Source organism: Centroberyx affinis, unplaced genomic scaffold (genome assembly GCF_046629955.1).
Source record: "Centroberyx affinis isolate AG114_WGS23_722 - 3 ecotype Tasmania unplaced genomic scaffold, CSIRO-AGI_Caff_v1 ptg004048l_1, whole genome shotgun sequence".
NCBI lineage: Eukaryota > Metazoa > Chordata > Actinopteri > Beryciformes > Berycidae > Centroberyx > Centroberyx affinis.
The window spans coordinates 13,276-37,162 of record NW_027281844.1 but is presented as its reverse complement, the minus strand read 5'-3'; the positions used below and the strand labels follow the sequence as shown (position 1 = coordinate 37,162).

General features: G+C 42.9%; 1 protein-coding gene across 4 annotated transcripts; it reads right to left on the bottom strand.

Annotated features, from left to right (window-relative positions):
* Positions 1-187: 187 nt before the first annotated feature.
* dhx36 (DEAH (Asp-Glu-Ala-His) box polypeptide 36) lies at positions 188-23,742 on the bottom strand. Of its 4 annotated transcripts, XM_071542267.1 has the most exons (27): positions 23,376-23,741; positions 23,189-23,285; positions 21,239-21,367; positions 20,972-21,087; positions 20,593-20,815; positions 19,777-19,815; positions 19,352-19,522; positions 18,598-18,677; positions 16,026-16,100; positions 14,585-14,751; positions 14,080-14,161; positions 13,812-13,952; positions 12,997-13,102; positions 9,360-9,447; positions 9,042-9,097; positions 8,818-8,882; positions 8,045-8,188; positions 7,417-7,534; positions 6,115-6,213; positions 5,643-5,816; positions 5,318-5,404; positions 5,136-5,219; positions 4,843-4,942; positions 4,524-4,614; positions 3,010-3,130; positions 1,241-1,393; positions 188-913 (listed from the first exon to the last, which is right to left on the bottom strand). In XM_071542267.1, the coding sequence occupies exons 1-27, from the start codon at positions 23,474-23,476 to the stop codon at positions 674-676; spliced, it is 3,147 nt and encodes a 1,048-aa protein (XP_071398368.1). In that variant the 5' UTR covers positions 23,477-23,741; the 3' UTR covers positions 188-673. The 4 variants fall into 4 exon arrangements, with proteins under 4 accessions (XP_071398368.1, XP_071398367.1, XP_071398366.1 ...); XM_071542266.1 differs by having other exon boundaries at positions 20,972-21,085; positions 21,240-21,367; positions 23,189-23,742; XM_071542265.1 differs by having other exon boundaries at positions 20,593-20,811; positions 20,992-21,085; positions 21,198-21,367; positions 23,189-23,741.
* Between the last annotated feature and the right edge of the window lie 145 nt (positions 23,743-23,887).

Genomic DNA, 23,887 nt, shown 5'->3' with positions numbered 1-23,887 from the left:
GGTTTCCATTCCAACCAAAGACTAGACCAGGTGATTTCACTGATTAGTCCTCTACTGCACACAGAGCAGATGGTAATCTCCCATAACACAGCCATCAATCTTTCAGGGTAACTTATCTTCAGTGCCTGTTTTTGATGTCCTGGTTTTCAACCTAGTAAGGCAGATGAAAGCGAGACATTTTGTGGTACGGCTGTTCTTTATTGCGCAGCCCATTATCTAGACATTGCTTAGAAACAAAAGCAGAGATTAATGCAAAACAAGAAAATGTACAAACTAACATCAACAAAACAGCTACTGAGTTTATTATAACATGGATTGGTCCTTGCAAAAAAAGACCAAATAGGCAAAAAAAAAAGGAATAAGGGAACTCTTGTATTCAAGTGCACAATATTTTCCAGTCCTCTTGCGTCCTGTGCTTGGCCTTCAGGAGCACCCTATGGCCACTTGTATTTCAACAAAGCAGCACCATAAGAAAGCCAACCGGCCATGATAAATATCCCAACTGACTTCTGTGTCTTTCTTATCTATGGATGCAGTCATTTAACCTTAAACATCTCACATTCTCCTCTCTTTATAGCCAGCAAAATAGAGCTATTCATATGAAGGAAACTGGCAGCTGGCCAACACCCTCTGCTTTGAAAAAATACAGTTTCTTCAAGTCTCAGAGCCACTTCTAATCATCGTCGTCATCATCATCGTCATTAAAGTAGACGTGTTGTCCTCTAGGGGCTGAGGCCCATGTTCTGCCATAGCTCGCAGAGTTGGCACTGCCTGTGGGCTTCTCCTGGGTGGTGATGAGGTCTAAGATGGCTGTGATGACAGCGCAGTCTTTGGACTGACGGTTGTGCCAGTCCACAGGAGCAGGGTGACGGATCTTCTCCTCCAGCAGGGAATCCAGCTCTCTTTTCAGACTCTGTGGAGAGGGCAGGAGAGGGAAATTAGGACTTTTTGTAAAGCAAAAGCCCTAAAAAATGATGTTCAATAATCAAATTAATGTTCATTCCATTGAACTGAATGGTAATGTTAGGTGTGATTGTCAAACAACTTTTTAAATAAAAACTGCTTGTTATCATCAATTTATCACGATATCCCAAAATCACCATGTCATGACAATATGATTCCATTGAAAGATGATACGATAACATTGACTTATCGCCCAGCCCTACCAACAATAATGACGAATTAATTTCACCCATCTCGAATGAACACTGTTCCAGCATGTGTGTGCATCCTCGCCTACCTTGACGAGGTGAGCGATGCGCGCCGGGGATCTGAAGACGATCCACTGGTCGACCGCGATGGTCTCCTGGCCCTCGTCTTTCTGGATGGTGATGTCTCCTCCAAAGAACAGCAGCGAGAACGGGGACACCTCAGTGCAATCATACAGGAAGATCTGAGAACACGCAGAAAGATGCTGCTAACACGCGACGACAGGAAGATCTGACAACGCAGTATTAACACAAACAGACACGCGTGCGCACACACTCGCGACAGGGAGCAGCATCATTATGACACACTACGCCCGACAGCTACTCTGTAGTGTGGGTTGAAAGTGTCCCATTAGAGGAGAGAGGCTGTGTGAGTTTGAAAATGTGTTTCAGTGCCGCCAGTGTCAGGAGAAATGTCATCTTTCCCCGTCTGTGAATCTCACTTTCGTTTTACACTCTTTTTGACGATGGGTTATTTTTCTTTTCCACCCATCTTCCTCCCTATGCTAAACTGACGGCAGCACATGTACAACGGTTTGATACTTGAAATTAGAAAATAGCTTCCTTTCACAAACAAATAGCACATTTTTCTGAACAATAAATGTGAAAAATTAAAGAAAGAAAAGACATTTTTTCACAAATAATTGAAAATTTTGAATATTGTAGAAATACAAAATAGGAATGATACTATGTGATACACGGATCCACTTAGCACTTAGGGGAGAAGCCACAGAGCCTACTTTAGCAGCAGGTTGTGAGGTCAAACAAACCCCATTTCAGATTTGTTGGGAACAGACAAGAGAGGGATAAAGCTAATGAGACAAGGAAGGAGTGATGGAAACTAGCTAGAGAGAGAGAACGGAGAGATAGGAGAGAGAGAGGTAGAAGGCGTGGGCAAGAGACAAGAGAAACAAAGCAGCAAGGAGAGAGCAGGGACAGCTGCATCTGCTCCATGAATGTGTAATGTAATGGACCAGCGTCAGAGGAGATAAAGTTTAACGTCATCCCTCACTTTTTTCACAGCTCTGGTCTCCCACTTCCCTCTCAGTAAATCAATGGCCTTCACAATCCCACAGCCTCTCAGAAGCCAAGAAGCACTTAAATACATGGCAAGCGCACACAATCACATAAGCACTGCAAGACAAAACATATTTAATGGTGGCAATAATGAAGCTGAGATACAGCAGAAGGCCTTTCTTCATAAAGACAAAGGCGGCAAAGTGAGAGACAAAGACACAGACGACAATCACTGGGAAGACTTGAAAGGTGTTTTTCTGCGGAATGGTAACATTTGCGAAGACAGACAGCGCAGAAAGAACAAAGACAGATAGATGGAAGGGAAGGGAAATCGGGAGTGAGAAGGGGGACAGACAAAAAAAGAAAAAAAGGAAAAGAAGGGGAGAGGGAGAGGAGAGAGGGCGACAGTCAGGGAGATGCATTGACTGTTTTGCCCCCCCCCCCCCCTCCTCCCTCATATTGTGTCTGGGAGCTTTGAAGCACAAGAGCCTTTGAGAGGGAGTTGAAAGGCAGCGTTTTAATCAAATATTCATTCAGTCTAAAGCTGGCATGGCACCACCGCCAACCTCTACCCACTGGTCCTTCTTTCCACTCACACACACCTTCAGAGAGAGACACACTAAATCAAGCAGATAGACTAACACTCTCGAGCATGTACTGTAGCACACACACAAGCACGGAAATGCATAACTTTTATGCAACAGTGTTGAATAACAGCATGAAACCTTTTTTAGCTGCTATCGTGTGTGTGTGTGTGTGTTCCCATTTCGCCTCTACCACTTACACTGCTAGTTCTCATCTTGAGGTGGTAGATGAGCCAGGTGTAGTTGAACTCTGTCTCCTCGGCGTTGACAGATTTGGGGTGGATACACACCTTCCCATCGGCCTGGGTATACACCTTAACGCTGCAAAAGAAAAGGTGTCAGTGTGTGTGTTCGCGTTTGTGCACACGTGTGTTGTCACTTTCACACAAAATTGAGTGAGAATTTGAGCGAGAAATCATCACCATAATAAATTTGTTAAAGTGAAGTATTACGTAATTTCAATCAGGAAGACTACTTATCATTCATTCATGCTTTCTCTTTACCCGATCAGAGTTGGTGAACACTTTCCCTCTTTTTCCAGAGAACCAATCAGAGTTAGCCGTCACTTCCCTCTCTTTTTCAAAGAGCCAATTGTCTAAGTGACGGGAGTATATACACGTCACCTTCTATGCTATTGTCCTTCTCTCAGATCTATGCCGTATGCTGCTGTCATTCCAGTCGTTGTGCTTACCTTCGTCCCTCCACCACCCCATCACCACCAATGTCCAGGCTCCAGAGGAACTCCCCAGGGGGACATCCTAATTCCTACGTCTATCCCGGATGTAACTCCTAACTAACGAATGGGAGGAGTTCCTGCATGGAGCTTACGCCAAAGTTTACATCTTGTTTCATGTCATGAATAAACCTTTTCATTCGAGCATTCATCCTAGTCTCTCCTGGTTGAAATGTATTCTGCAGTTCCAGAAATAGCCTCAGGTGCTGTTGGTTTCATTCACCATTGTTGATATGATGCACAGAGCACCTCCTGCCATTGCTGCAAGGCAGGTCCCATCACAACAAATTGTGATGCAGCCTGCAAATCATCACTTTCATGAAAGTATCACTGCGTTCCAAACTCCTGCGAGTCACGCTTACAAAACCGGCTGGCTGACTGCAGGGAACAAGCTGCTTGCACCAGACAGTGGTCTGATTTAGCAGCAAAACAAACAAAAGTGCTTCATCGAGCAATGAATTCATTAAATACAGCCGGGTTGTGGTGCACACGGGTGAAAACATAAAACTAACTGGCTTAGTGTCGTAACTGTTGAAAATGACTTATCATGCAGAGAAAATCACACTGGGAATCTCACTGTGCAACTGGGTCCAAGGCTGTCTCGTTGAGGACGGAGGAAATAAAAAAGTGACAGCCCTAGTGTGTGTGTGTGTCTATCTTTTGCAGACAGGTCACAGCCGCTGCCTATGACAGCTGCCTAAGGGCAGTTCTATGATGACTGCATTGATCTTCAGCTGCAAAAGCGTTTCTGTTTTTGACAATTTTCCTAACATGGTCTCTGCACAGCCTGAGGTAATTGTCACAGGACTGTTACTGAACCTCTTGCCTGAGAACTCTGATGAGTTATTGCTCTGTGGAAGGTGTTTTTCTGTCTAGAGATCAATAAGAATGATTCTGCACTTCTCCATCTAGTGCTGTGCGGCCCCTTCCTCTTTGTCTGTCTGTCTTTCCATCTCTCCCTCTTTCGGCTGGCAGACTCACCCGGGCCTCTTCTTGCTGTGAGACGGTCTGATCATGGCCACCTTAGGGTACAGACCAGCTACAATCACTGCCTTGATCAACTTCTCATTTTCTGAAGAATGAAGAGACAGTTGGGGGGAAAAAATGAAGGATTGTTACATACAGTCACACATCCTCCCTCGCACCACATATAAAGTTTGACTGATTCAGTGACTGATTCAACTGTTTTGACTGAGACGTGGCCTGGTTTTAAGGTGTTTAAGAATGAATGGCTTCGTGACAGTTCATCCAAACCATTGTCAGACAACTGGATCCCACCCAGACATCTTGTCTTATCTACCTGAGTTGATGTTGGACTTGGGGTCTTTGGGGTCCTTGCTGCTGACAAAACCCGTCCGCATCAGGTGCTCAGTAAACTGACCCTTCATATTGTGCAGCATCTGCAAAACAAGCAAGGGCAGATGACTACTCAAAAGGCTGCATGTAATCAACAGACGAGAGCCATCGCCTCACAATTTAATCATACACCACCATGGGTTTTACTTTTGAAGCCTTTCAGTGCAGGACTCATGGTCACCCTTGATCAGCACTTGCAAGCAGGGAAGCTTTATAAATTTGGTCTCCCAGACTCACCTGGAGTGTATTGGCAGACAGGAAGTTGTCCCAGCAGAACTCCCTCTCATACCTGGCGCCACGACGTTTTGCGTCCTCCCAGCCCTGACCAATCAGTGCACGATCAATTCAGACGGGATCAATTCATATGGCAGACTATCAGAGATGAGTGAAAATCCAAGAAAAGAGCGGGTTGTTTTTACCTGGAAGGCATTGACAATAGTGAGGTGGTCACTCTTGGAGTTTCTGGACAGAGTCTTTCTCCTCATGTCCGCCATCTTCTCTTTGCCCTGAGAGGAGAACAGATATATTAAAGTCAATTTGTTGATAGCCAACTTTGCAAGGAGTATTCAAATACCTAAATGTATTGCTCAGAGCCAATGACAAAGGATAGAACTTTTTTTTTTGTACATAATTAGGAAAATAGCAAAAAATCAAAAAGTCAGATGATTGTGTGCGACAATATGATGAAGTGTGCGTATATGTCTTTGCCTAAGTAAGCTTTCATGTGTGATCTCTGTGCCCTACCAGAGGTATGAAGAAAGGGTCTTTGAAGCTGAGTGAAGCAGCGATGATGAGCACGGGGTCAAGGCAGCCTAGCAGAGCTCCAAACAGGATCAGCTTGCCGATATGAGGCTCCACAGGCAGACGGGCCAGATGGAAGCCCAGCGCTGTCAGATTCTCCGAATGGTCCAGGGCGTTCTAACACATTCAAAATCGTCACAAAACCCATACAAAATCTGCATATTAGTAGTCAACTAGGAAGTTTTGGTAGCTAGTTGTTATCATTAACTAATTTTCAAGTTTTATCTTCTTATCCCTTGCACTCTGTACAGAGTTCCCAAAGCAGAAATTCCTGGGTGCAACCTGGGTCCTCAGGTTGAAGTTAAGGGTTTCCATGTGTTTTTAAGATGTTTTCAATCACTTTTCCCCTCTTTAGTTGCAAGGAGTTTCATTAAAGAGCATCAAAAGTCTCTCTCTCTCTCTCTCTCTCTCTTACCAGGTCTATGAGGTGCTTGACGGCCAGACTGACAGCCTTTTCAGTAGGAGGGTCCAGGGCTTTCCTCAGGAATCCAGCTATAGCCCCCAGCTTCAATATCTGGACACAACACAATACATCAGCCAAAATATATAATCATGTTTAAATTCATTCTCTTTCCCATTGTCTAAGTGCTTGTCGTTTCTTGCTTACATGGACTTGTGGGTAATGCATGTAGCACAAGGATGGTGAGGTATACAGTATGTGTATCTACTGCAATGACCCAGTTTTCTCATACGGTTGATTTAAGTAAGTCATCTAATCTAATCATCTATACTGCGTATGTCATGGTTTGGTCATGCATATTGCTGCTGACATGATGTATTTGACAAACAACCCACATATGAGAGTTAGTCATATGCACATCGCTTTTCTCGGTGCTGAGCTGAGCAGAAAATCAATGTGAAGATGATAGCAGTTTGTACTAGGAAAATACCCACATTCTCTGAAAGCATTTTCAGTGTTTCAAAGACCACATTAACAAGGATTTTTAAACGCACCGTTTATCTACCCACAGCAAACTGAAAGAGGAAGGAAGCTAAACTTAACTTACATTTCCACAAGCATAACTATGTCTGACTAACAGGGTGGTGTTGGAGTGTTGGTGCATTAGAGTGTCTGCTCAGGGTTAGCATGCTGACAATGTTTCTCGCACTTAAAGGACTGATTGGTGCATTAGTCCGCCTCTCACCCACTAGCTTCATGATCCACATTCTCTCTCTCACTAACACAAAAATGAACTAGTGCAAGACACACACTCAAACACACATCCATTAAAGCCATCAGTGAGACCGATCATTGCAAACACCGGTGGCTAGATCTGAGGGAACTTTGGCTTAATGTTCCATTAGCATGAGCTGAAATATGTCTCAGTGGAGTTTGAGGATTTAGAGAAAAGAAAAAGCAAAAAGAGGAGAAAAAATAAGTAACCTAACAAGTAAGCGACCAAGGAAAGAAAAGCGACTGTTCATGTAAGAGAATGAGAGACAGAAAAGGGGCGATTATGTTGCTGGCAAAATGAGGAAGAGCTGGAGCAAGGGGCATGAGTCAGCCCAGGATGTTCATCCCTAGTCCTCATTAGACAGGAGGGGCTGTAATTCAACACAAGACCAAAAACAGCAGCACTGTCCTTGTTTCTCCCCCTGCACTCACAAAACACATTCACAGCAATCCTGTCCTCATCTCAACTCGCAGACCTGCACCTCTCTGTCTCTCTGTCTCTGTGCCTGTCTCTCTCTTTCTGTCTCTCTCCACATACACAACCTTGATCTGCAAGCAGAGCTCCTCCAGTGGCGTTCTCATGATCTCTGGTAATTGATAGGCATCCAGCAGGCTGGCTCTGAGACCGTTGTATAGATGATAGCATTTCCCTGGACACACCCTGTGCATATGCAGAGAAGGAGAGAGTGAGGAACAGAAGACAAAAAGTGTTATGTGACGGTTATGTCAGCCCTGTGGCAAGGGGGTTAATTTAAAATCAATGGGATGAAACCGCGCACAGTTAGGGGTTCCTGCTAATTGGGCTTTGCTCCATATTGTTGTCAATGCTAACAGAACAGAGACGTTTTGAATGAGCCACAGACTGGAGACAACCAGGGAGAGACTACACTTTGCCCTCCTCAATGCTTACAGATGGGAGGGATGGAAGGAGTGGGTTGGTGGGGAAGAAAACGAGGGAGATGAGACAAGATGAAACGACAAAGGAAGGGATGGTCTTCCTGAATTAGTGTCACACACCCAAAGACATTAGTATACAGTGTGCTTTCATAACACAGGAGCACGCAAATACCCATGTGAGCTCACACACACAAACACACACACACACACAGACACACACACACACACACACACACACACACACGCACGCACACGCACGCACACGCACGCCTACCTGCCGGCACGTCCTTTCCTCTGTTTGGCATTGGCCAGGCTAACCCACTCGGCTGCCATGGTGCTGATGTTGTTGTTGGTGTCAAAGTGGGTCTCCTTAATCTTCCCTCCATCTATCACATACACTACGTCATCTATGGTGATACTATGAGGCAGAAAGAGAACGCAAGAGAGAGAGAGAGAGAGAGAGAGAGATACATACAGGGAGAGACATAAATGGAGGAGATGTTATAGAAGGAAAAAGTTAAAAGTGGACTCTTTAAAGCAGATTGTCAAGAATGCTGAGCTAAGGCAAGAACACACACAACCATTCAGAGGTAAAAATAAAATGTAGCCCTTTGGAAAGTTTGGTGTCTATATTTAGCAAAGTGATGGGAGGAGAGTGCAGTCAGTTGTGCAGTCTTCTTGATTTGCTCAGTTTGTGTGTGTGTGTGTGTGTTTGGTTCTGTGAATGCATTGACAAACGGCCTGTCACTGAGTCGGTGTGTTCCATCCTGAGCCAATGACAGCATTCGTTATCAACCCCAGAATTGTATGCTAATTAGTGCCAAATCTGTTGTATCCATTAATGACTGGGCCCAACCGTCTGACACATAAATGCGCGTGCACACGTACGCACATCCACACACACACACACGACTGAATGTGACTAAGCGTCAAGTTATTTTCTACACTTTCAGTGAGTTGATGCACAAAAAGTAACAGACAAAATACTTTTTCAAACAGAGTGAGTACAAAGGCTGGACAAACACAATCACACACACACACATATACCTGGTCTCAGCTATATTGGTAGCAATCACAATCTTTCTGACTCCAGGAGGAGGCCTCTTGAACACCTGAGGGGAGAGAAGATGATGAGATTGGACTTTGCCGGCGTTGAGAAGGGAATGAAGCAGGAGAGAGGGAAAGAGAGAGACAAAGATAAACAGTCAGGGATACAGATAGACGGACAGAAAGAAAACGAAAGCGAGAAAGATAGTCTGAAGAATGCTGACCTGGGTCTGGTTAACAGTAGGCATCAGGGAGTGCAGAGGGATGATGACGAACCGGTCTGACACAACAAGGGAAACATGAAAAAAACTCAACAAAATACTTTCTGAGATTGCCAATATAAGATGTGACTGCTACTCTATGTGTGCTTGTGCGCGTGTGTGTTAAGGCTATCTCTACTATATTAACTCAGAGGTTATTGGCCGGTACTTGTCACATAATTGTGTATGTGTGTGTGTGTGTGTGTGTGTGTGTGTGTGTGTGTGTGTGTGTGTGTGTGTGTGTGTGTGTGTGTGTGTGTGTGTGTGTGTGTGTGTGTATACCTGATCGGAACATCTGCTGAGCCATGAGCAGGTCATTGAGACTGCTGATGTTGTCCCAGCCAGGCAGGAAGATCAAGATGGCTCCTTGCTGTCAGACAAAGACATGACAACAACAGTAACAGTTGACAGACATACCAAACCAGCAGGGCGCAACTAGAAACAACAACAACAACTAGAAACAAACCACCTACAGGAATGATCATCAAACAGCCATTAGCCAGAGGAGTCAAACAACAGAGACAAGTGAGCAAGGTGCCCGTGCCTGAGCCAAGACAGAGGATGATGAGGATGAGGATGAAGATAAAGACCTGCCCCGAGCTCCCCACCTCTACAGTCAGCCACACAATAGGTGCCGACACCCCGTGACAGCTGCATGGCCTTAAGATCTTCCCACTACAGGAGAGCCCCTGGCTGTCATTAGCACCGCGACAGACTTATTTTCTCAGTGGGAACAAAAAAACAATTCGTCACCTGGAAAACACAAAGACGTACAAATGCAAGCTGCGAAAACACGAGGCGGATAACAGATAATGCCGGCTAATAAGGTTGGCGGTATTCCATTTGCCATGAGCCATTTACTGCACATTCAGCTGTCTGTCAGTCATCCCACCAACAACAATGCCTGGGAACGGGTGACCACTTAATGTAGACCTAGGTGTCAGCCGCTCATCAACAAGAACAGCATCACATTATGCTACAATTTGAAAATGAGTGGAAACTTTAATGAATCCCATTGCAGCGGTAAAGAATAGGTTAAAAAAATATACAACATATAGAAGAAATTGAAGACTAACGATTCAGCTTCTTCATTATGTTAACACATAACTCCTTTCGGCTTGGAAGAATTTGCGCTATATTGACTATTGACAGATTTTCAGGTTAAAAGATGTTTGCAGTTTGAAGATTTACACATTTACAGTCCAGTGCCAGAACATAGGCTATATATTTGGTGTGCAAATGTGCATCATTGGTTGTTCACGTTATCAGATGTACAGATGGAAGTGACTTGCTGCATACCCATAAATGTGTATCATTAGCAGAAATCAAACAGAAACAGAAATGTGTCCAGAAATGTATACCACCTCATGTACAGAACAGCTCATGGTTATACATTCAGATCAGATTATGTAGGGCAGATGTAGAGAGCAGTCCAGAGCAGTGCATAGACACACTGCAGTGCACAACGGCTTCAGCACCCCATTTTCTAAATCACAGAGACCACAATAATAGGCCTAATTTGTCACCGTCTCAACAATCTGTCTCATTAATAGAAATATAGAAACAGACATAAATACCAACCAAGAACGATGACTTGTTAGCCTGAACACTTTGAAAAGCTGTGCAAAATACAGCCATAATGTTTGGCGTAGCCCAAATTAATCTATCATGTATGTTGAAAAGTTTCTGGCAATGCTATTTCACTTCATCAAAGAACTAAATTTGAACAAAAATTATGTTCAGGATGATATTAAAGAGGTTGAAAATAGCCCACTCTTTCAACTGGATAAAAAAAGGAATGCACCTTCATTTCCTGAGAGGAACGAGGGGAGAGGAAGAACGGAGATAAAGTCTAGCTCCTGGGCCCTGTGCTCCCCTGCCTTTTAATTAAAGCTAATTATTATTACCAGGCCTCAACCACTGGCACCCACATGGGACTGTATGCGTGTTTATGTGTGTTTGCGTGTGTGTGAAAGCGAGAGAGAGATAAGCAGGCATTGTGCCTAGTTACAACCTACAAGAAGCACATGGCCACACACCAAAACATTACAGAAACCGTCTCTGATTAATGCCAATTTAACACCAAGTAATAGAAAGCACAGCGAACTCTGCAGTGTTGTCTTACTACTTAGCACACCCACACAGAGTTTGTGGGCGCACACACACACACACACACAGAGTTGCGCCCAGCAGGCGTTAATTAATGCCTGCCATGTCATCTCCCTAGGTGTGTAATCACAGACCCCAGCCTCATAATTAACCAATCATCACAGTCGAAACCCTGGCAGACAGCCCATAGCCTTGGATCAGAACACCGTCACGGCCAATCAGCCGGTTCCCTCTCGGCCGTTTGACAATGCCACGGCGAATCAGCTAGCCGACTGGCTCAGGCTTGCCGTGACTGATAGAGATACGGCTCCATATGGGGAGGGATAATTATTCTGTCTATCTGTGTTAGTCACTCCTCCTCCTTCTGGACCTCTCTCTTTTTCTCCGTTACTCTCTCTCACACATGCTCTTTCACAAACACACCCACAAACCAACATGAATAGGCTAAATCAGTTCCTCTTCACATTTACTCTGCTCTTCGCCAGGTCTTCACACTTTGCTTTAATTTTTCAAACTTTTAATTTCCTCCATTCCAGGACTTCACTGTCTCATTTCTCTTCACCTCATTTGTCTCCTCCTCCCAGGACTAACACAGACACAGTATGCTGTATTGAATAGTGACACAATAGGAACAAGCTACATTAAATTGAATTCGAAGGCAGCAGTGTAGGGTATCCTGTACGGTATTTTTTCCCATTGTGCAGCTCTGATGAATTCTAGCACATGTAGCACAAATAAGAAATGTGAACATTGAATTTACCTTAATAGAAATTGTAATAGTGATTTTTTTTTTTAGTTCCTTATTTTTCCCTATGAATTGTGCTGTTGGGCTTCATTTCTTCTGCACCACAACACATTATTTGAGCACAGTTGTAGACTATGTGTTATTGGTATTTTATTAACAATAGGAAAATAATTCTTCACACTGCAAATAAAAGGAGCACTGATGAAAGCATGAAGCTGAAACATTTGCTCCCAAGTTCTTTAGAACATAATATATTTATTTTTTCACTTTAAGCACTTAAATTAGTTTTTTGTCTTAGCCTTTTATTTGCAATGTGCAGAAGTATTTTTCGAGTTTACAATAATTTGATTCTTGCACCTGCGTTACAACTGACCTTCATCTGAGTGCAACTAGCATCTTTCATTTTTTCTCTATTTTATTGACAAAATTAAAGCCTTTGATACAAAACAGACTGTTCTCATTTGACATAATTGGCATTTTAATCAACATTAATGAGGACTGAATTGAATACTGAAACGACATTGATGGAAAAATTGAACGAGAATTGGAAAGAGAGAAAACGGGATAGAGGGGCGTTGGGAGAGCATCTGTTCCACCACTCATTAGCACAGATCTACTGCCACTATCAGTGTAATTTCCTCTGATCTCATGTCACTCCATGTTTGGAAGCTAGCCCTCCTGTTCCTTCCATCTGCTCTACCTATGAATGTACTCTACCTCTCTTCCTTCTTCAATCTGTGCGTCTATTCCTATTTATTTGATCTGAAACCCTCTTTCACATGGCCCATCTCTCTGTTTGTCTTTCTCTTATCAAAATGGTTGGCGATTTTTTAACCAAGGCCAAGAACATGCATCTTAAAATATACAAGAGAAGCTTCAATGACTCACACACACTCAGAGCCCAGGTTTTGGCTTCAGACTGCTGAGACAAATAATGGGCTCCCTGGATGTCCAATTCCATCCCTGAGGACAAACAACTACTTCATTAAAGTCAAATTTAGGCAACAAAATGCTGCCACTTTCAGCCAGTTGCCCTGTAAAGTATGGATGTGGGAGGGAACTCACTTCCTCTTTGAGCACAATATGGCGGATCAGCGCCATGATCAGCTCCAGGTCAATTTTCTCATCATTGTCCAACATCTCCAGCACCTCGATGGTGTCGTCAGAGTACCTGCAAATCACAGAAGGCCACAGACAAAACAAAAATATATCAATCCAGACTATTTCTTTTTACTTTGGTCCACCAACTTTCACACTACAACATGTTAACTGTTTCCAAATTTCCAAATGGTCTCACACCTGTCTTTTTGGTTGTCATACCTGGGTTATGACAACAAGCCATTCAAATGTTTTCCAAATTGATGTTTTTCTCCTGATAATAATAAATAATAATAAACTTTATTTATATTTATACAATAAAATGAGAAGAAAATAATGAAATAAAACACAGAATACAGATAATAGATAAAGGAATAAAACAAAGGTAAGAGCAAGCAAGTGTAATCAAAGGAAGGAACTGAAACATACGTATACCGAAACAGAAAAGCCCCACACAAAATGAAGATGTTATAAGACATTCTGATGTTGTGGTATAATATCTGTGGCAAATACGTTCTTGCACATAAAGACAAATTGTTGATATTCAAAATCTATGGGAACACAGGATCAGGGTTCAGTGTTAAGAGCTAGCTCTCCCTGCATTCAGCCTCTATATGCTCCCTTCTCAGGTCTCAACTTGAAGCTCAAATCCTCACAGGAAATAGCCGTCACTTTGTCAAAATGTGGTTGTCACAAAGCCATAACCTCCCATTTGCCACCTAAACAACACATCTGTCAACATGGCATCTTATCTGTCAACTTTGCTGTCCTCACCCACTCACCTGCCCTGTAGTGTGCGTGCATAACAAGGCCAGCTCTCTCTGTATTCAGCCTCCTTCTCCTCCTTCTCAGGTCTGGAGTTGCGCCCCTGCATGAAGCCTCTCTTCCAGGAGGGGCGGCGGTCCTGCTTCTGGGGGCGATACCTGGCAAACAGACCCCAGCTGGTTTAGACCCAGACCCTGTGAAATGCACAGGGTTTAGCGGTTCCATTTTTATTTGTGGAGGGTGGGGGTGGGGGTGGAGGGATGGGGGGATGGGGGGCTGCGGTACCTGGTCATCTCCACAACATCCTCCAGTAGGAACTCCTCCACTGGGAACGTCAAGCCGGGGATGTGGATCATCGGACAGTTGTCTAGGGGGGGCGGGGGGTTGACAGGGGGAAGGGGCAGGAGATGAGAAGGAACAAAAACTCAGCACTGTCTTATATATAGTCTTATAGTCTTGTCCTCAAACTCAGACTTAGCTTTTATTACACAGGACTTAATGCTCAACACCACTTTAGACAGTTTTAATAGTTTTATATTGTTTATTTTCCTAGATTTATAGCTTTATATTTATTTATATTGCCTTATATCTTTCCTGCACTATTTTTAGTATTTTATTTTAGTATTTTTAGTACTTTGTTCTGTCAATGTACTGTACATTGTTCTGCCAGTTGCTGCTGTGACACCCAAATTTCCTCAATAAAGTCCAATCTTATCTTAAAACAAGCTAGAGTCATTCAGTTTCCTCACAGTACATAAGGGATAAGCTGGTCATTTGGTGGGATGAGTACCGAAGTATTGGGAGAACTTGTCTGCGTTGAGCGTGGCACTCATGAGGATGACCTTGAGGTCATGTCGGAGCTTGAGCAGGTCCTTGACGATGACGAGGAGAACGTCAGACTGCAGGTTCCTCTCGTGGATCTCATCCAGAACCAGGTGGCTGACGCTGGACAACAGTCTGACACAGGAGGGGAGGCGGGGTTAGAGCAGGGTTAGAGTGCAAGTGTGTGTGTGTGGGCTAATTTTGCACTTTTTATTTCAGTGTGATTTTTGAGATCTATCTATCTTTGAGAGAGATTCTAAAGATTGTACATTTTAACATCACATGAGTGTATATCCCCACTTGGCCTGAGAGTGTCTGTTAATGTGCCTCCTGTTGCTGTATTTGTTTTAATCTGTGTCTCATCACTGTTTTCTCCACACTCCCTCTCCTTCTCTTTGCATTGATTGTACGAATTGTTGGCTCTTGTCAAGGGCATCAATTGTGGATTTGCAGTAATTGTCGGTGGCTTTAAAAATGAGCCAGCTTGATCCGCCTCACTCAGAATGTGATGACAAACCATAAGCGATTGATTTGGCATTTTCACCCCGAGAAGACTGTTGCTTCCACGTCGAAAGAAACAGCCTTCTACTTTTCACTTTGTAATTTGAAATAGCTGCTGCCATGTCTACTCCACACACACTCCTTCTCCTTTTCATTACATTAGTTGTATGTGCATTGTGGCTGGGCTTCCCATCACAAAGTGAACCTGACTACTTATATCTGGTTTTGAAGATCCAATATCAATCTGAGCAAAATCTGATTGTTGCACCCAGATCTGTCACTTCATGAGTCACCAATGCGATGATCGGACGCTAAAAGTCGCACTGAGACTGACAAGTGTAACGACAGCTGCAGTCAATAGAGAACGTGAACCTGTAAGCCAGCTGCTGTGCACACAGGCGTTAATGCCAAAAAGTTGATCTGCAGTGGCCTAGTCACCACTTCCGAAGCATTTTGTCAGTCTACTGTAGTCCTAAAATGACTCACTACAGTCAGGCAAATTTTTTGCAGAGCATAGAGCAAAAAAACAAGAAAGGCTGGCACCTCTCAGTCTCTGTGGTTTTTCTGTAGACACTGAGAATTCAAGGATGAGAATGCAGGGATGAGTCAACAGAAGCTGTGCGTGTGTGTGTGTGCGTGTGTGTGTGTGTTTGAGTCTTCATTTCTCTCCTTGTGAGGGATGGGGACCCATACTAATGCGTTTTCCAGAGACAGTAGAGTCAGCCACAAATCAATGGGAAAAGATAGACAGAGACAGAGAGAATAGGAGAGTGGAAGAAGGAAAGTTGGATAGAGAGATAGAGAGATAAGAGAGAAAAGAAATCAGAGACGTAGATATGCTTAGGGAGGAGAGCTAGAAGAGGCACAATGATGATGAAGATGAGGGGGGGGGGGGGGGGGGCACTCACGGATCTGAGCGTAGCCACTGAAGAATAATGCCTGTTGTACAGTACAGCACCGAACCCTGTCGCCGTGGTAACCGGCTGAGAAATAGGGAGAGAGTGAGAGAGAAAGATTTTTTCATTAGCCAGGTGCCATAAATTAAGACTAATTCAGGGTCAAAAGAAAAGGAACAGGATGAAATGGGGTTTTTTTTCCCTCCATTAACTTTCCTTGATTATTGATGACCTACTCTGGTGTTGGTCCTATATCTCAACCCCCCTTTTCTATTTCAGGACTCGAGTCCAGACAAACATTTTCAGTTTGTTTTTTTAATTGTTGGCACAAGCAGATAATTTGGTGGCACCAACATTTTGGTCCAGAGACTGCACGGTGTAATCAATGTTGAAATAAGCTGAAATAAGCTGAAATCAGCGCTGTTGTGCTTAGAATGTGTCATTGGGCTGTATGAATTGGATAAACATTGAGAATGTGTTCCAATAAAGTAATTAAGTTGGTTATAATAGGCACTTTCATTCACATCTACTTTATACCAGATTTTGGATTGCCATTAGTCAGTGCTGAAGTGACCCTAACCCTAACCACACGTTTTGTCCCAGGCAACCGACGCAGAAATGAAATGAAATGCCTTATGACAGACCTGAAAAACATTTCATACACAACCAAACCAAAAGACAGCTGTATTTACCACTTTGTTGAATCATTCATGCAATATTGATATTTCAAACAGCACCTGAATGCAGAAGTAGTTTCAGGGAATGTTCTCCACATCACCTCTGGCTGTTTATGACACTTTTTTAAATCTCATCATGGCCAAGAAAGATTATTATTAACCTGCAGTGGGTTTCACCCTCTAACCCAACATAACCAAAGATAGATTTTTATTTTCCCCAGTTGCTTACTTTGTGTTTATTACATTCGGCCAGCATTCGAACTGCGTCAGAGTGAAACGCATTTGGGTTGTGAATGCTAATACATTGGTTTACTGCAAATTTAACTCTAGTTAACGAAGACAGATTGAATGTGCAGTGTCGCCAAATTGTATTCATCAGACAGTTTTCAAAGAACTTGATTACCTACCGAAAGAAGCCAATGGTTTTCAGTCAAGGGCAGAACTGAATGGAGCTCTAACTGCTGCCTTTCTAAAATGGAGTAGCTTTTATCATTAATAGCCTATGTTCTTTAATAGTTTTAGAAAACACAAAACATTGCTTTAATACTTATTTTGCTTATATACTGCTGGAAAATATTCGCAAAATGCAACAAATGGTCACAATATAGGGGCCTGTATTTGTCTTATCCCGTTGGCAGTTAATCCTTTTCTCTGTCCATCTTTTAACTTCTCTTTCCCTGCATCCCTTTTTCCCTTTACATCAGGCCTGAATTGCTTCTTCCCCACCCCGTTACTGCATCTATCTCATACTCCATAATTCACTCCAGATTGCTGCATCTCCTTCGTCTCTCATAACTCTCCCCTCACTCTGTCTGCATCCCGCGCAGGTTCCCTTCTCTCCTGCTCTGTCCATGTGACTGATCTCAGATGATCACATTGATCTACTAATCCTCATATCACCTCTCCTCCTCCTGAAAAAAATAATGTCTAATTTCCTCATTCATCTAACACTATCTATCTGTCTAGATTTAAGCCTTTCTAATCTATCAAAAAACTCCCTCTGAAAACAAAACAAGCACAAACCCCTGTACATGGTGTTTATATATGGCTAAGGCCTATAGAGTCCATGTCAAATGTGAATTCACGCATACGAACATGTACACACAACACACATTTACAGGTAGATCCTCTCTTTCTGTAGACCATGAATCAACAGTGAGTGAGAAGAATAGAACGCACACCCAAACAAGGTGCTGGCAGTTGGAAAAGTCACAAGGCTAAACAGTAAAAAAGAGATAGACGCACACTTCTCTCCAACCTTATCTTCTTTTTGCGAGGAGAGAAGTATGCGGCTATGTCTTTTTCACTCTTCAGCCTTGTAGACCATGAATCAAACATAATCCTCAGTGGGGATCCCTCGGCTCAGAAAATCAATAGGCCACCAAATCAAAGTTAGGAGCAGGGCTTAGAGGGAATGAAACAGACCATTCGCTCATTTTCTGTGAAAGCTCACAGGTGCAATGGAACATCAGGGTCATTTAAGCTAAAACAGCTCTCTGGTTCCTTATCCAAAATAATAAACAAAAGTAGAAGAATCCCCATAAAATGATCTATAATACAAACTGGTTACCAAACAGGAGTGGACAGTGACCCATGACAGTACATTTTAGTACACAAAATCTGCAATAATTTTACTATTTCTGTAAGTTTAAGCAATGAGATTGAATGGAGAGGGGGAGGGAGGAAGAGAGAAAGGAAATAGGGACAGAAAAGAAGCAGAGTCCAGTAAAGCCTATCACGTTACTTGTTCCTGAAATCTGCCTTTTACCACTTGCCTATTATTCAAAATCAGTGGGTATTTCTGTTGGTTGAGTAACCGTTGACCCAACTGGTGATTGCTTATTGAACATGCAGTTACTTCCATTTTATGCATCAACACACATTTGGAGAGACACGGCTTCCCTTACCACTGCAGGCGGATCTGATAACCACAGGAATTCCCATCCCCTACAGTTTCTGCCCTCTCTGATGCTACACGCTCCGCTACCTGGAAGGAAACACACACACACACACACACACACACACACACACACACACACACACACACACACACACACACACACACACACACGCACACACACGCACACACACGCACACACACACACACACACACACACACAGAGCACTGTGAAAAATAGCTGTCACGTCTACATAACTGAGCCAGGCAATAACATATGCAGACACTCTAGGGATGGGAAGATATATCAAAATTCAATATATCGCAATATAAAAATGTGACAATGTGTATCGTGGGGCAGAAAAATGAATTGTGATATTAGCTACATTTTATTCTGCTGTAGTAATCACAAATGAGACGGCTTGTCCATCACAGTTTCACAAGCTGTCCATCAAAATTATATTATCCGTACTTTGTAATGACATTTTAAAATTGTTGTTTACATTCTGGCCAGTGCTATTGCTAGAATGATTTGTTGCTCAGAAATAAACATAACTCTGCACAGTCACACTTTGTGGTCATTGAACTTTTATTTGTATCGTGGTTGTATCGATGTATCGTGTATCGAATCATATCGTGATATTAGCATATTGTCCCATCCCTAGTGCACACACATCATAAACCCTTTAGACACCTTACTCAATATCCATTCCCAATATGCAGACACACACACACACACACCCCATGATAGGCAGAGTACATACAGAGATGGCGCTGATGCGTCTGGGCTGGGTGCAGACCACCCGGCACAGTGAGCCCACGCCTCGGTTGATGTGGTCGTCTAGGATGAACTGGGTGACCTGGGTGGTCTTTCCACACCCCGTCTCCCCACTCACCACCAGGACCCGGTTAGAGTTGATCAACTCCACTAACTCCTACCCAGGGATGGGGGGCATGTGAGGAGCGGTGGAGGGATTAAGAGATGAGAAGGAGGAAAAGGGCGATGGCAAGGGAAAAGTGAAAAAAATAGAACATAGGTCAGGCAGGGGGCTTCAAGCCTGAACAAGTCAGAACAAAGACATCGCATGGAATCCTAATTAAGGACGTATCAGTTTTACCAGAAACAGACCGATTCATGATCTGAAGGAGAGTACTTCCATAAAGGGAGTATAAGACTCAAAAATCTTACCTCTCTCTTGCTGTAGGATGGCAGCTTTTCCCTGAATTTCTGCAGACGAAAAAGAACAAACATTTGCCTGTTTAACACTATAAATAAAATAACATCAAGAGCAGATGTTCTTCTATCTGTAAATCTGATCAACAGCTAACAACCACCTCTTCTGTATATCTAATAATCACAGATTGTGTATTATGGTCTTCCACTGAACTGTAAATCAGCAGATCTGTAAACTGCAAACATCTGTTAACATTTAAATCTGTCAATAAACAAAACAGCAACAATTCTTGCAAACCAACAAGAGACCTGTATTAGCATGACAAACACCCTGTATCTTTATCTTCAATGTTCTTTTTGTCGCATTATCTTCAATACATCATATTTGTTGTATTCTTATTTATATCTAATTCTTTACTGCTGCAATAACCGATTTCCTCACAGGGGTCATTCAATTTTCATCTCATCACCTTATTTTATCAAAATTCTTTTAGATTTATCAAATAATAAATGAAGGAAAGTTACACACTCTACCTCCTTACTGTGTTTTTTTTTTTAAATAAGGACCAACATTTCAGCATGAATGCCTTCATCTGGAGAGTTATCAAACCAATAATAAATGTCTATTGGATATAGTGGTATTACCAGGCACATTTTAAACTTATTTCGATCAACATCACTAATGGTCAGAGAAACAGTCTCTTGTGACAAAAACATGACACTAAGCCACTACTACAGTAGCTCATTTGACGACCTTGTTGATGCGACTAACTTTTAGTAAGTTTTAGCGTGGCTGTCAATATCAAAATGGCTGCTGCACGTTATTCTCACCAGCATGTCCTGGAACTTGGGGTTTGATTTCTTGCTCTGCAGATCTCTCTGCAAGAAGTCGTCCTGAGTTTTGTCTCTGACTACTTTGTGAATTAGGTACTCCAGATCCTTCTCTTTCCCTCTGACTTTCACTTTGTCCTCCTCGTCTTCCTCCTGCTGCTGCTGCTCTTCTTCATCCCACGTGTCAGGGGTTTCATCTTTAGCCACTTCCCGAGAAAAGTAACTAAAAGAAATGGATGAAGGGGAAGATCTGTAAGCTGTGTCAATAGGCACAACATGATTAGTTGTCCTGTGATGTTGGCATGGAGCTACATCAAAGGATAGACTATTTTCAGAGCCAGTTAGTCTTAACATGCATCTGATTTGGTGACCAAGTTACCGTTGTGATTTGTGAGGTATTTTCATCGGTGCTGCATTAACGTCTTCCTCTTCCTCCTCGGATTTGATCTCAATCTTGTGTTTATCCTCTTCAGGCACATCACCATCAAAGTAACTGCATATATAGGCCATGGACATGTTAATGAGTCATACTTGTATCAGCAGTCACAGCTGGCTGAAGTTGTTTGCTAAGCCTAGAAAGGAAAAGTGACGCAAGCTGTTCTCACCAATGACTATCGTCTCTATCGGTTCTCTGGGCAGTTGTGCGCCAGTTGCCAGACGTAGAGGCTCTGGCATCCCTGCTGTCTCTCTCTGGACCAGGCTGGTCGTTCTGGACAGAGTTGAGCAGCTTGGTGATGTGCTGCTCTCTGGCCTCATCCATCTGGACCACCGCCCGCTGCACACATATGGGAAGGGTTTTTTTTAGTTTTACTGTTTAGTTTACTGTTACTAAGTTAGTGGTAGTGTTACTAAGCTAGCGTGACACCAAGACTTGGTTTGAAGCATTGTGTCCCAGTGTTGCAACAAATCTCATATTATCACACTGACACTACAACATCCAGGTTTAATTGTTAATTAGCATACTGCTGCTGTCATGTGACAACAGCATAACTCCAATTATGGTGACTTCCATATTTTAATGTCAGTTAAAGTACTATATGCTCCTCTATGGGTTGAGACAAACTGTACTACCCCCAGGTTTAAGAAACCCTTTGAAAACCCAATGAATAAACTCAATAATGCATGATGGTCAAGCTAAAATAAAGGCTATTTTTAGTTCCTGAAAAGATGCCATTTGGAGATAAAAGGTTTTCACCCAACAGCAATACATAAGCAGAGGTCTGCTCATTTGTTTCACTATATGAGGCCTGAATTGGATAAAGATGCACACACAACTGAAGGCTTAGCTGATGAAGACTGTGATATACGGTCAGTTTGATGTCAAACTGTACTGTAAGTAACTGTACTTACTTACTGACTTAGTGTAAGTCATTTTGGACATAAGTGTCTGCTAAATGACATAATCTAATGTAATATAACAAATCAGTGAACACAATCATGCACATGCAGAAGAATTTGTGTTCTGAACTATCATCATACTATAAAGCAAGGAATCTCTGTCTGTATGTGTGTCGTTTGCATATCTCAAGAACCGTTCGTCTGATCTACTTCACACTTGGCGGGTGTATTGCTGGGGACCCAAGGATGTGCAGTGTCAGATTGGACACGCAACACGTTCAATATTAATTAACTTTGAATAAACAAGCGAACAGCGCTCTGTGCAGCAGCGGGGCTCAAAGCAAGCGACTGATAGCCTACGTCTATTGTGTTTTTTTTTTTTGTGAACGGGCACTGCACTAGTTTTCCAATTGTTAGGAATTACGCCTATGAGCTACACCCTGGACGGTTAAAATGGAAAAACCTTTATTGGTTTGGATGATGTTGAACTTCACAAAGCACACCTATCTTCTACCAAGAAGAAGAGCTGTCATCCTACTATAAGAGTGTCTTTGAAGTCTGTGGGATCTGCGTTGTTATCCTGTCAAGTCATTTTTGGTGAGATTCAAGAAGGCTATTGATGTAACCTGCACTTTTTGTAAGCTGCACCCAGAGACTGTCTTCCATTTGTTTTGGTCTTGTGATCACACTCGGAGTATGTGGCAAGGGATCTGTCGTTTTATACTGGACTCTATCTATCTATGATGCTTTTGTACTTTGCTTGAAGGATGTATTGTTTGGTTTTACAAATTATAGGAAAGAATTAGAAAATTATTTTTTTCTGTGTAATCTCATCATATTGCTGGCCAAGTTTTATATCCATAAATGTAAGGTGTTCAAAACTAAACCCTTTTTTTTGTACCTTTAAAAAGGAAGCAGAGTCCTACATTAGAACATTATCTACCTCATGCGATAGAAAAGCTGCGAAAACCTTAAATTTGCATGTCTGTTATTCTTTGTTACTGTTCTGTTACTCCATTTATGCTTTTGGATAATTTTGTATATCTGATGCTGATGATGATATAAAAAAATTAAAAAAAGTCTGTGGGATCTGGGGAAAAACTGACATCACTGCTGGGCCCTGCACAAACTGCAGTCTCTCTCTCTCTCTCTCTCTCTCACACACACACACACACACACACTCTCCCTATCTCTCTCTCTCTCAGTAAGCAAGCAAACAAACAACGGGATGGGAGAGCATCCTAATCACGGTGCATACCGATCTCCGATCAGCCTGTTTCCTCCTCACGGCTCCATATCTCGCGTACCACAGCCCAATCTCCCGACCCTTCAGATGTGGCGGAGGACGGTCCCGTTGTCCACCGCCCCGGTCCTGGTCATCACGAGAACCGAAGTCGGTACTTCTGGAGTATCCCCTTCCTCCTCCTCCACCTCCACCTCCACCTCCTCCTCCCCTGTCCCATCTCTCTCTGTTTCCATCTCCGAAACCTCGACCTCCTCTTCTGCCTCTTCTCCCACCTCCACCTCCACCATATCCATAACTCATACCTCCTTCACAGACAAGCAGCGCTAGCACGAAATGCAAACAATGCTGTCAGAAATCGGGTGTCACTGTGTATCAGTGAATCAGCATAAAATCACGATGACTTGAGCCCGTCCTGATTCTATAGCTTGTCAATTGGCTAGCGCTGCCAACCGTTAGCTAAAGCAGAGATACTTTAAATGCTCCTATGGCTATTTGGCTACAGCTAGCTTCAAGCTGTCTGGCATTGATTTGAGTAACAGTCACAGAAGCTGAAAGTGTGCTGCTCAAAAGCACATGCAGACGGTCGATAAGTTAATGCAAACCAAAGCGCTAATTCACAGATAAAACCTATAAACGGCAACGTTGTGATGCTGCTGTCAAAGATGTACCCAAATTAACTGCTCGCATTGCATCCGGCATGTCGCACACTGT